This window comes from Colletotrichum fioriniae, assembly GCF_027942845.1.
Source record: "Colletotrichum fioriniae strain IMI 355084 chromosome Unknown scaffold_10, whole genome shotgun sequence".
NCBI classification, from domain to species: Eukaryota; Fungi; Ascomycota; class Sordariomycetes; order Glomerellales; family Glomerellaceae; genus Colletotrichum; species Colletotrichum fioriniae.
The window spans coordinates 390,813-403,803 of record NW_027076846.1 but is presented as its reverse complement, the minus strand read 5'-3'; the positions used below and the strand labels follow the sequence as shown (position 1 = coordinate 403,803).

At 50.2% G+C, this 12,991-nt stretch overlaps 2 protein-coding genes across 2 annotated transcripts; both read left to right on the top strand.

Annotated features, from left to right (window-relative positions):
- Positions 1 to 65: 65 nt before the first annotated feature.
- N0V96_008164 (uncharacterized protein) lies at positions 66 to 1,894 on the top strand (the record flags this gene model as incomplete). The annotated part of the gene is made up of 3 exons (XM_053193780.2): positions 66 to 1,485; positions 1,544 to 1,655; positions 1,717 to 1,894. The coding sequence occupies 3 exons, from the start codon at positions 66 to 68 to the stop codon at positions 1,892 to 1,894; spliced, it is 1,710 nt and encodes a 569-aa protein (XP_053048725.2).
- A 1,535-nt stretch (positions 1,895 to 3,429) lies between these two features.
- N0V96_008163 (uncharacterized protein) lies at positions 3,430 to 5,615 on the top strand (the record flags this gene model as incomplete). The annotated part of the gene is made up of 11 exons (XM_053193781.2): positions 3,430 to 3,530; positions 3,587 to 3,744; positions 3,795 to 3,899; positions 3,961 to 4,118; positions 4,187 to 4,388; positions 4,451 to 4,656; positions 4,719 to 4,788; positions 4,842 to 5,064; positions 5,128 to 5,229; positions 5,286 to 5,450; positions 5,513 to 5,615. The coding sequence occupies 11 exons, from the start codon at positions 3,430 to 3,432 to the stop codon at positions 5,613 to 5,615; spliced, it is 1,593 nt and encodes a 530-aa protein (XP_053048726.2).
- Between the last annotated feature and the right edge of the window lie 7,376 nt (positions 5,616 to 12,991).

The window sequence follows — 12,991 nt, the reverse complement described above, 5'->3', positions numbered from 1 at the left end:
GTCCAGATACCCCGACGCTCGGTGAAGGAAGCACAAAGGACACGAGTTGAGGACAAAGGGGAAATATGACAAAAGCGATGAGTACCGACACCATCCCGTTCCCCGGCGCCAAGTCGCCTGGCATCACCGATGTCACCCGCCATGCCTGGATCACGTCTGACGACGTCGAGGCCGCCGAGGCCTCTCGGCGCGGCCCGTTTGAGCCTCACGACGACCACAACGGCGATTTTGTCACCACCACCGAGGACCGCGACCTGAAGCGCGGCTTGGAGCAGCGCCACCTGTCAATGTTGGGTATCGCGGGCGCCATCGGCACCGGTCTCTTCCTGGGTCTCGGCGGCGCTATCCAGACCGGCGGTCCGCTTGGCGCATTGCTTGGCTATGCGACTATCGGCCTCATCGTCTGCGCCGTGCAGTTCGCTCTCGGAGAGGTTTCGGCGCTCCTCCCCGTCACCGGTTCATTTGTCCGTCATGCCGAGTTTCTCGTTGACCCGGCCTGGGGATTCGCCATCGGATGGAACTTGGTCTACGGCAATATTTTGTCTATCCCCTCAGAGATCACGGCCATTTGCGTACTATTCCAGTTCTGGACCGACCTGAACCCCTCCGTCTTCATCGTCATCTTCATCATCTTGACCTTTGTTGTCGGGATCGCCTTTGTGCGCGTCTTCGGAGAGGTCGAGTTCGTCTTCGCCATGCTCAAGATCCTCCTCGTCATCTTCCTCATCATCCTCGGTCTCGTCATCGACCTCGGCGGCGTTCCGGGCACCCCCCGCATCGGGTTCAGGTACTGGCAAAGCCCCGGCCCCTTCGTGGAGCACATCGCGACCGGCGACTGGGGCAAGTTCCTGGGTTACTGGGGTGTCATGACCAGCGCCGTCTTCTCCTTCGCCGGCGTCGAGTCTCTCGCCATGGCCGCCGCTGAGACCCAGAACCCTCGTCGTGCCATCCCTCGCGCCTGCAAGCGTGTCTTTGCGCGTATCGTCCTCTTTTACATGCTTGCTGTCTTGGTCGTCGGTATGCTCGTCGCCAGCGACGACTCTCGCCTCGACGACGCCTACGGCACCGCTGCTCAGAGTCCCTTTGTCATCGCTGCCTCCGCTGCTGGTATCCCTACCATCCCTAGCGTCGTCAACGCCGTCGTCATCACCTCTGCCTGGTCTGCGTCAAACCAGAGTCTCCTTGCTGGCACCCGTGTCCTTTTTGGTCTCGCGCTCAAGGGACAGGCCCCGAAGATCTTCCTCCGCACGACTGCCTGGGGTACTCCCTACGTTTGCGTCTTGCTGTTCACCGCTTTCATGTTCCTTAGCTTCATGAGCTTGTCGAATGGTGCATTGACTGTCTTCTGGTGGCTGGTAGACCTAACTGCGGCCGGTGTTTTGGTGTCGTGGTCGGCTATCCTCCTGAACCATATCCGTCTCAAGACAGCGATGAAGAAGCAGGGCATTGAGTTCAGCAGGTTACCTTGGAACAACTCGTGGACCCGTAAGTTGAATAGTCTCGGATTACCTGATAAGACCTGCTAACAAAAGTGGGAATTTAGTCTACAGCTCTTACGTCGCCCTGTTCATGTGCATCGTCATTCTCTTCACGAGCGGCTTTGAAGTTTTCACCAAGGGCAACTGGAGCGCTAGCGGCTTCGTCTCGTCTTACTTGTGAGTCCACTCCCCTTGCTTAACGAGCATACCATGAGCGAGTTTGCTAACCACCTTGCAGGGATATTCCTCTGGTCACTGGCGCGTTCTTGATCTGGAAGTTCGTCAAGAAGACCAAGGGCGTCGTTCTTGAAAACATCCCACTTCACGATGCTTTCGAGCAGGCCGATGCTTATCCAGAAGAGCCCGAGAAGCAAGAGACTGGCCCTATACGGTTTGTCAGCTGGATCTGGAATTAATGGCATACGCTTTGATGGTTGCCCATACTTAATTAGCACCCAAAGACGTACCTGCCCCGTAATAGTGTACAAATTCTTCAACATTCAAGTTGTATATATAATATGTAGAAGCCGGCATCATCAGCCTGGTCTCCAACAAAGACGGTTCAACACTGAGAATTGGTTCTAGGTTTTCGAAGTGTAAAAGATGTGATGTATTGTTAGTTTCGTGACCGTCTTAGTCCCTAGTGCGCCGCCGATTTCACTGAACTACCCCAAGCACTTAGCTGGCAGAGGAATCCGGAGCCTGAGAATGGGGATTCTGCTGTGCTGCCTGCAACCGGCCCTTCTTCCCCAGATATTCAGGGAACCCCCGCAACACTTTGACGTGTCCCGTGGTGATGTGCTTGAGGTGGGCCTCCAATTTTGGCCTGGTATGGTCGCAGCGTAGGGTATGAAGAGTAACTTCGGACCTTTACATAGTGCACAGGTGCAACACCGCAACGTGGACACCCGGAACTCTAAACAAAGCTCGATGCGATGTTGGTTCAGCCAGCTATCCGTAACTGATTGCAGTCCCCGCATTGGTACAGTAACTTCTTAAAGAGCCATTGTAACGTGATCTCTCGAAATTGAGTTGTGCTGAGCGGAAGTACTTCATCAGGATTTCCCAATGGAACATGCCTTACGACGGACACCTTTTCGCAGAGACGAAGAACCAAGTCTTCGATCCACGTTACTTAGGTAAGCTGAAGCCTCTTCGTTGACCTCGGCCCCCCTCTTGCTTTCGACAACTTGCGAGATCACCCTTAGCTCTTTAGTCCCGACAACTCGGTTCATTCATCAATCATCATCGCATTCCCACGTGTGTAGTGGAGTCAAAACCGGTAGTTCGCGTCGGGTCGCTTCTCGGCTCGCATGTCGGAAGCCATGGCGTGCAAACATGGAACTATCGTCAGCCCAAAGTGGTGGGGCTAGCATAAATCAGTTCCTGATCGAATGTCGGCAAGACCACCTGACAGCTTCCCTGGAGTACTCTAGCAACAGTACCGTCAGATGAAAGAACAGGGCAGAAGGCAGCGACTGGCGCTAACAGTTGCTACTTGGAACAAAGACTTTTCTTGTGAGCTGTTAGCGTAAAGAATTAGGTTCCACTTGATCGGATAAGAAATCCGTTCATGACATCGTTCCACGGACGACTTCCGAGGAGCGCACCCATGAATTCTTCTGGCGCAGGGCGCACCAGCGCGAGTCAAACTAGCAAGCATTCCCCCATCTTCCCACACACCCACCAAAGCCCGGGTAGAGACGGCGCCGCGAATGAGCAACTCCTAAATCCTCCATGTTTTCTCCACCGGGTACCCCGTGGGGATGCGCCATCCGACGTGGTGGTAAAGGAGGGCAGGATAAATACTCTTTGACAGCCGGAAGTTTGTTCAATGTGACTTCAGTGTGCGCGCGTTTGTCCTCGATCAGATAAAGAGATCATCGCAGACTGCTCCGCCGCTCGAACTCTATCGAATAATCCCCATCAGCACCAACGTTTCGTCGCAATCATGGGTGGCTTCAAGGCTGTGGAGGATCGGCCTACGCCGAAGGAGGTGTACAACTGGAAACTCTACATCGAGGCGGCAATCATCGCCATGGGATCTTTCCTGTAGGTCTCTATACTGTCGATAGCTATGGCTGCGACCAATAACTAATCTTTGGCAGGTTTGGCTACGACTCGGCGTTCATCGGAACCACGATTGCCCGCAGCAGTTTCAAGAGAGACTTTGGGATCAACTCTGGAAACTCGAATAACATCTCGAGTAACATCACATCAGCATTCCAGGCTGGAGCGTTGGGCGGCGCAGTTCTTTGCTTCTTCAGTACGACATCCGAAAGAGGAGTTATCTGCAGCACACTGACTTGAGTCTAGTTACCGAACGCTTGGGCAGAAAGTGGACTCTCCAGGCTAATGTTGTCATCTTTCTCGTTGGTGCGATTCTGATGACTGCCGCTACAAACCAGTTGTCATTCATCTGTAAGTCAACTCCCTGCGTATTCGATCCTGAAGAAGACTCCAGCTAAGACTTGTTACGCAGACGCGGGTCGCGCCCTTACTGGCATCGGATGTGGTGGTATCACGGCTACAGTCCCGTCCTACATCGGAGAATTGTCGATCCCCTCCATCCGCGGTATCCTCACCGGTCTCTTCGAAGTCGCATACCAGATTGGCAGTGTCATTGGTTTCTGGATCAACGTAAGTTGAAATTCTCTTGGCTGTCACATTTGAAGATCTCCAAGCACAAGTCCTAATTGTTTGGCTAGTACGGCATTACGCAAACCATCGACCCGAGCCTGCCTGTCAGCTGGAGAATCCCGATGGCATTCCAACTCGTCCCCGCCGGCATCCTCTTCGTCGGAGTCTTCTTCATACACGAGAGTCCGCTATGGCTTCTGCGTAAGAACAAGACGGAACGCGCCCACAAGGTTCTCGAAGGTCTCAGAGGACTGCCGATCGACCACAAGTGTAAGCGTCAATGCCCTGAACCTTGCAATAGATGACGAGGACTGACAGAAGTTTCCAAACAGACATGCAAGAGGAGCTCGACCAATTTCAGAAGAAGCTCGACGAAGAAAGAGCTGTTTCATCGCAATACGGCACCGGACAATGGGCATACCTCCGCGGGGTCGCCAACATGTTAGCCCGGAAGGGCATGTGGAACCGCCTCGTCCTTGTCTTCTGCGCCTTCGCTCTTAACAACCTTTCCGGAGCTGCTGCCATCAACTACTACTCGGTAAGGATCAAATCCTTCGACGAGGAGGCTGTGAAGACATAACTCGCTAACCCTGCCGTTAGCCTACGCTTTTCGCATCGATCGGCATAACTGATGTTTCTCTCTACACCGGTATCTACGGACTGATAAAGGGTAAGCCGTGTTTAACGTGATGGCTGGGGACTCTTCGCTAACTCGAACTACAGCCATTGCATCTATCATTTACTTCATCTTCCTTATCGACCTCCTCGGAAGACGTTGGCCCGCCATTGTCTCTTCATTCATCTGCTCGATGTGCCTCTTCATTGTCGGTGCATACGTGAAAATTGGTCACCCTGCCGATATCATCGCCGCCGGAAAGGAACTATCTGCCTCTACCGCTGCCGGTGGTAAGGCAGCTACTGGCATGATCATGATCTACTCTATCTGGTAAGTTCATGGGTCACTTACCACAAAATGTCTGAAGTATGACATATCTTACAATAACAATAGCTGGTCTTTCGGCTTGAACGGTATTCCTTGGATCGTCAGCGCCGAAATTTTCCCCGGTGCCCTCCGCAACTTCACCGGCACCTACGCCGCTCTCGTTGTCTGGTATGTCGACAACTATGCCCCTCTGACCATACACTACGTATCTAACACATGTTCAGGGCTACCCAATTCGCCATCACCAAGGCCATGCCTTACATCTTCAGCTCTTTCGGCTACGGAACTTGGTTTTTCTTCGCTTCATGGATGATTGTCGCCACCTTGTGGGGCTACTTCTTCTTGCCAGAGACCAAGGGTCTTACCATGGACCAGATGGATGTCATCTTGTACGTTGCTCTCGCATGGACTCAACATTTCAGTGAAACAATGCTGACTTTTCTGTTAACAGTGGCTATGCCCATGATGCTCGCCCTGAGCCTTCCACCAAGTTCGTCGACGCCACATTCGATGACAACAAGGCAAAATCAAGCGAACACACGGAAGCTGTCTAGGGAGAGAAGGTTAGTAATTCTAGAGGTAGTTAAATGCTAGCAGGGTAAACGAGATCAACAAGTAATGTTTATAGCGAAAGCAGTCATCAAGATTCTCTAAAAGTGTATTACGGTTGCAAAGTCTGATGCTACCACAAGCTGAACCATTTGAGATCGTCATTCACTGCCGTAGCTTCCCTGTCTGGGTGATTTTGTGCGTTGCTGACGAAAGCCTCTCCAACTAATCGGAAGGTGTTGTCTAGATCGAACAAGTTGCTGTCATTAGCCTCGCTGGGCACCTTTTTACCTTCGTCCCCATCACTGTGTGCCTGTCCTGCTATGGGTTCGTCTTTTTGTTCGACGCCATCCTTTTCAATGCTTTCTTTCCTAGCATTCTCTTTTTCAGCCCTTTTCCTCGCCAACTCTTTCTTCCGCAACTCTTCAAGCTTTAACTCCTCTCTTACGCGCGTTGAAATGGGGGCCGGCCGTAGAGCCAAAAAGACTGCGTGTTCTTCCACCCAGATGATTAAATCGTCGGCTTCAACCCCTGCTGGTGCTAAGCCCATATGCCCCGTTTCGAGCACGACAAACTTCCTTCCTAGGGTGTAGTCCACGTATTGATTGTATGCCGCCAGAACACTCGTGACGCGCTTGTCAAACATTCGCAAGGGACCTTCTGGCGGCAATGTAAGGTTTTTCTCTTGCCATCGGTAGTGCTCGAAACTGGGCAAGACATCCGTCTTCATGAGATGTGCAAACTTGCTATTGGAGGAGGACTGGACCTTTCTTTTTATAAGGTGATCCCTTGCCATTGCCTCCAAGGCTTTCGATGACGGCTCGCTAGTGTGAAGTATCTGCGGACTCGAGCTGTTGGCCAAGTTGCTGTCTCGAAGCTTTTGGAGAAGCTTTTGGCCGTTTTCCATGTCGTCTGCTAGCAATTTTGCACTCTGCTTGAAAGCATTGTCTCGGACTTCGTCATTTGATTTTGCTTGAACAACATTCAAAAGGAGATCTTTGAGACTGTCGTCCGACGGATCCGGCGAGAGATTGAATCTCCTCGCAGCATTGAATGCCGATTCGAAGCTTGAAACTGTGAGCTCTAAATCTGTTTCCGCATCCTGGAGGGTGTTTCCTCTAGACTTCCCAAGATTGCCGTGCATCTTAGTTGCAACCGCGACCTTGCCGATCACTGTTCCCTTGACGTGAAGTAAGTTGAATCCGCCATCAGAGACTATAGAGTGATGTTTGCTGTCATCTTTGACTTCATCGGTGGAAGTCGACTTTTGTCGTTTCGTCGGCGGTTTGACATCATGGGGCAGGATGTAGACGTTGACATCGGCTGACCAATCTGGAACCCATGATGGCAGGTTTTCAAATGAATGACTCCTAGAGTTGCCGATTCCTGCATATCGCAAAAAGGCAAAGGCATCTCCGGTTCTAACAAGTTCTCGGGCAACCATGGTGTATACAACCTCGGGCGTACTCTTGTCAGTATAGTCCGGCCTGATGTGCTGTGGACTGTCTTTGGACTTTTTCGTTCGATCTAGAATGCTGTGCATACCATCCACCATTTCGCTGAATGATCGTGTTGCCTTGGGTATAGACCTTAGTAATCTGATAGTCTTTCGGCTCTGAAGGTGATTGGTTTTTCTCAGCCCGTCAGCAAACTCAACAATCGAATCCATAGTGTCGATCATATCTTTGGCGGCCCCTCCCCGAGAAAAGATCTCATCTGAAAAGACTTCGCTATGACGAAAATTTGGATGAAACAACGGCGCGTTGCGTTCTCTTATGATTCCTAGCAAGGCAAACACATTGTCGACCGAAAGAGTTGCTTTGAACCTAGACCCGAGCTTCAAAGCATCTTTCAGAGCAAGACGGTCAATTTCGTCAACTTGGAAACGCATGTTCTCCATGATTAGCGCATTCATAAGGTGTTCGTTGGTCAAGACGGACAAGTGCTCGTCGTTTCCCGTTCCCGGTGTCAAGAGCCGACCCAAACCTTCTGCGAACACTTCCCAATGTATGATTGCATTTCCACTCCGAAGTACGGTTTCTTTAGAGGCGGCAATTTCTTGAATGATCCAGACTCTTTCAAACCAGCTATTCGTTAAGAGAGAAAGTAGCTCTTGCCATCCGGAAGAAGGGGATGACTTGAGACTGAGAAGTTCATCATGGTCGATCTTGTCTGTAGTCACAATTCGCCGGACAAGCTCGAATGCTTTCGCTGCTACTGGACTTTTGCCCAGCCAGCCAATAGTTGATGTGGCCTCCTCGAAGATTTCTCGCATCAGCCCGACTTGCCGACTCTTTTCTTGCGCGTCGGCCTGGTCAATGCATATGGAGTCAATCCATAGAAGCTGGGAAAGGCGCATTCTCCGCAGCTCTACGAGGAGATCGTAAATACTTGTAGAAACTAGAGATGGCGCCCCATTCACGAGAATAATTTGAGGTTCGTCCCCTGTAGACGCCCAGCGGTGAGAAACTGCTCGATATGAGGGAGGTGAATCCAAGGTTGCGTGAATGATATCGCATTGCACTGGTGAGTTCTGAAAGCAGGGCTGGGCCCGAAGCCGAAGAATGCGGAATTCGTTTGGTCGTCGCAATGGCTTATGCTTGAACTTCGTCATTCGCATCGCCATTCCATATCTCACCAAATATACGCCCATTCCAATGAAAACAGCAACCTTTAGTGAAGTGCTGATAGGGAGCACAAAAGGCTCTGTCCTGGCCGAGGTTGGATCCATCTCGATGGCTTTGATGAAAAAGCTCGTAATCGCAAACCAGAGGCACCCCCGGCGCTCCATTCGAAGAATCGGTGAGGCCTCTCCACCATGATGTCGTAGCCAAAATTCCTGATGAGGATACTGATTGACGAAGAGGTGCATTGTATAAGCTGCCTGGAAGGAAACACCGTTTGAGAACCAGAAGATCGAGCACAGCAACCACTCGACAGCCATCACAGGCTGCAAAAATAGGTCCGGCCCAGTAAACCATAACCAGAAGGAGTAATGAAGAATTTCGGGAAGAGTAGTAACACACGTCCATACGACTATAGCCGTGACGATTCCCTGCCTTCCTTCCGGAACGAATCCATTGATTGTACCCCTCGGGGCACTGAGTAGTAAACCGGGCAAGATTGGCGCAACAGTAGTGGGCCAGAAATCGGAAGATCCCAAGACTGCTTCCAAGGCAACTGATATATCGCGGAAGTCGAATAGTTTTCGGAACATAATACGTGCACCTGAGTAGATCATTGGCTTCAAGAAGAAACTGAGATCATCCGGCAAGCTAGCGTACTTGCAACGGATCTGGCTGTCGGCGAAGAGTGCCAAGGTGTATGGGTGAAAGTTGATGTTCGGAAAGTACCAAGCTAGAAAGGCACTTAGATAAGTCCAAGGATAAATCTGGTTGCTTAGAGTTTGTCGGTAATGAAGCAAAAGTGTCTGGTATAGCCATCTTTGTTGTGATGGCAGGCCTTCGTCGACAACAAAGATAAGGAACGCAATCTTGATCATCTCGACCGCGTCGTAAACATTCTGTTGCAGCTTTCCCAGAAATTTCTCGTTGTAGTCAGTTGGGTCAAAGTCCCAATCGGGATCAACTTCCTGGTTGTCCTTTTCCTCATCCTTGATGCCAGCTCTCAGCTTTCTTAAGTGCTTGACAACGAGCTTCAGCTTCTCCATCGCCTATATCTTCGGCGTTTATTTCTAAAACCGTGGTTGAGAAGTTGTCGAACAACAACGAGGGGTAACAGTTGATAATAACTTCTAATGATACTGATTTTCTCCTATGAAGGTCGCGTCCGGGGAGTCGGTCATTTGGCGAAAGATAATGCTCAATTATAATTTTCATCCTTAAAAAGCCGTCTATGACGATTCATGAAGTCTTAGGGAAGTGAATTGAAGAGTGTTTCTGGTCGATAGGTAGCTTCACTTGCATGTTTATATGCCATCAGGTGATCATGGTGGTCCCGGTATTGTGGCTTGCCAACTCAATGGTGAAAAGACGGCTAGACTCGTGCGGCTGATCTGCATAAGCCCAGGAGGGTATAGAAACCTGCAGATCTGGACCTAAAGGTGTTGTGAACCATGCATACGGCCTGGTTAGTACTTCTTCGCCCTGCGAAAATTCTTGCTGATTGGATGTGCAACCGCCAAGGCGCTCACCGCTGCAGTTGTTCCAGTTTGAAATGTAAATTTACCAAATTGACTGCTTTTTTTTTAGGCATCCAATTTTTTGTCCGCTAATTAACATTGAGTGCATTCAGCGTTTGGCTTCATGTTATCATTCATCAGTCCACATTTCGAAAAATCATATACTACTTCAATATTCAACACCTGCCCTGCACCTGAGCTATTGCTCGATTTTAATGTTTTCTCAACATCCAACTCCAATGCGACCAGGGATCCCTAGCGAGATCTTCCATATCCTTGACGTGCCTATGGTCTTCCCACAGAGAGAGTAGACCAGCATCGATCGCTAGGCTAGCATACTTTGTCGCAAGCCATGGCTCTCCAATACCGCTGTATTCAATTGCAGCAAGCATGTAGGCCTCACTGAGAAAACTCCAGTTGTGTTCTTGGTGGTAAAGGGATATAAGAAGCTCGGCCATTTGGGGTGTGGCCTTTGATTGGGTCGAGTGGTCCTTCAACTCCTCAAGCAGTGAGTAAATTTGTGTGATTCGTTTATCTGAGGCTTTAGTCATGAGATCAGGCTGTTTGCAAAAGTGACAGCTACAATTAAAGCCCCAGTTGGAATGCAGACGATTCTGCCTGTCATCCCGAGATTGCAAAGGCTCGACATAACTGATTGTAAGCTCTTCGCCGGGGACAATGTCGCGAAGGGCGGTTGTTCGCTGCGTGAGCGTCCGAGGATCAAACCAGTAGTCGATGTTAGGGCGGCAATCGTGATTTAGCCGAGAAGCTAGAGATAATATTAGTATTTGATGGTATCAGAACAACGCCATGATGAAAGGGCCCAAAAGGAAACTTGCTTTGAGCAAACAACGCATAAAACCGGTCGTCTGTACGGCTGCTATTGGTGCTGATAGAGAACATATTGTTCTTCGCAATTGCAGCGACGGTAGATACCTCGTCTCCATGGTATCCGTGCGTAGACAGATTCATGATCTGACTCCGATGGTGAGGATTCAGTAGGCTTACGGCATGAGCTCGCATGATCTCCAGCTGATTCCGGGGCATTGATTCGAGTGCTGCGTAATCAACCAGTAGACTAGCGGTCTCTTTGAGAATCACCTCACCCCGTGCGATACGTTCGGTAGCTACCAACCCGTATTCTTTGCCAGGGATCGCCGCAACCTTGATTCTGGGCAGTATCTGGTTAGTGCCGAGAAGATATCTTGGTTCGGTAAACCCCTGACTCTTGACAATATGCCTGGCAGTCTCGGCCTCGGTTATGACAGCGATGCCTTTGCCTCCGTAGTCTTCCTTGATGTAAATGCAAAATTCGAGAGATTCAAGCCCTTCTCTGAAACATCGAGAAATTCCCGTCCAGAGAGAGCTTGTAAATAGTGCCGAAGAGTTGGACAGGACTTGGTCTCGAATGGTGGTGGGCAGGTCTACAACATCCTTGATGGTGCAGATAGAGGAGGGTGCGAGAGGCCGAGGAAAGACACACAGTGCGTCGGCGCCTGCACTTTTGGCGTTTCCCAAAACTTGGGTCACTCCTGTGCACAGAAGAAATAGACTCTTCATCGTAAATTGTTGCAAAAAAAAAAGATGTCGAAAGCGTACGAGCTTCAAGGACGTGAGGCCACTTCTACATGTATTTTTGCCCACTCGCTCGCCTACATTTCCCTCCTCTTAATAAAAAAAAACATACGATACATGAGCTCGGTTCAAGGTTCAGAGTAGCATAATTATGCTGACTGACAAATTGGCAAGCCAGCATTCTTACGACCTAGCTTATTTACTATCTGACTGTCTTACTACTGGAAATTCTGACTGCTCATCTGGCGACTGACTAAATACCCTGGCAACTTGCAACCAGGACTGTTACGTGCCCCACGCGTTAACCTTTACCTCTTCATGTGACTCAAACTGCATCCTCGTGACTGGAACGTAGGTTAACCTATCCAGCCAGATTGCTTCCCGGTTTGATAAAAAGCAAGCCCATTCTGGTTGTTGCTGCCCCCTATAGCTATGTTGAAAAAGCACAGCATGCTTTTGAGTGCAGTCGCATGGTTAATCAAATAGTGTCGCGCGTTCAGGTAAAGCACCTTACTTCAGTCTACTAAGGTGCTCATCAGACATATTGCCAAGTGCAGGAGGAGCATCCCTTGAGTTTTCAGTACTTAGATCCATGAAACTTTCAAGATAAACCAGCCACTATCTTCTTAAGACACAAAAATGCCGAGAAAGGCCCCTCTTCGATTCTCTCACCTAGCCACATGCGCAACTTAGGCTTTTACCAGGTCCTTTATCTTCCCGTCCAGGCGTGTAGAGTAGAGCCGACGCGACAGCCAATTCCCCACATACTTACTAAGGTGAATTCACTTACAGCTGTGTGCAGGGTTCAGGTTATGGAATGCCATTCCGAAGGTTATATGCAAAAGTAGCAGGTGGGAGAGGCTTCATAGGATGACAAATCGTCATCACGGATGCAAATGCACCATGAGGGTGTGCCTGCTCTCCATCCGTCGCTGTTTGAGCAATAAGGCTCGTGATCAAAGCCCAAAGGCGGGGGTACTAATACAAGGCCCGTCATGTAAGCCATCTGTCGGCAATATAGCATAGTAATGATGCTTAGGGGCGAAATACGGACCTTGTCTCTCAGGATCCACGCGATCTCGGGCACGGACTCTATCATCAACGGGTCGTCGAGAGTTCCCATGAGTTGTTCATCCAAGTCAGCCCTCCCTTGTTTGACTTCCTCGGCGTAAAAGCACTCGGCACCTCTAAGCATTTCTTCGATGAAACCAGATTGCTCCCATCTGTTCCAAATGTTGGAATGCTCCCTGATCTCAGAGAGCAGAGTGGGAAGCCGCCGCTCGCGACTGGTACTCTGCTCGTTCGAGAGCGCAGGTGACTCGCTCAGGTCGGCTGTGTAGTAGAGAGATAGCACAGCATCCAAGCTGCTGAAGCCCAAAAGTTTCGCACAATGCTTTAAGCAGCTCAGCCTCTCGCAAAGAGACGTAGTGCTTGCTATAGAGCCGACCCGTCCCCGTGGCGTTCTTGGTTCGTTCTTTCCAGCGCAAGAGCCACCATGAATACCCATGAACTCGTCAGAGTAGTCACGACGTTGGAAGGCCTCTGTTTCCGGTGGAGAGGAGAGATAACCTAAAGCGATTTCGTTTTCCCAGCTTGGTATCTCGGCTGGGGCCATTCCAAGCATCTGGTCCGAGGGGGCATCAAACCTCACAGCCAGTGGATCTC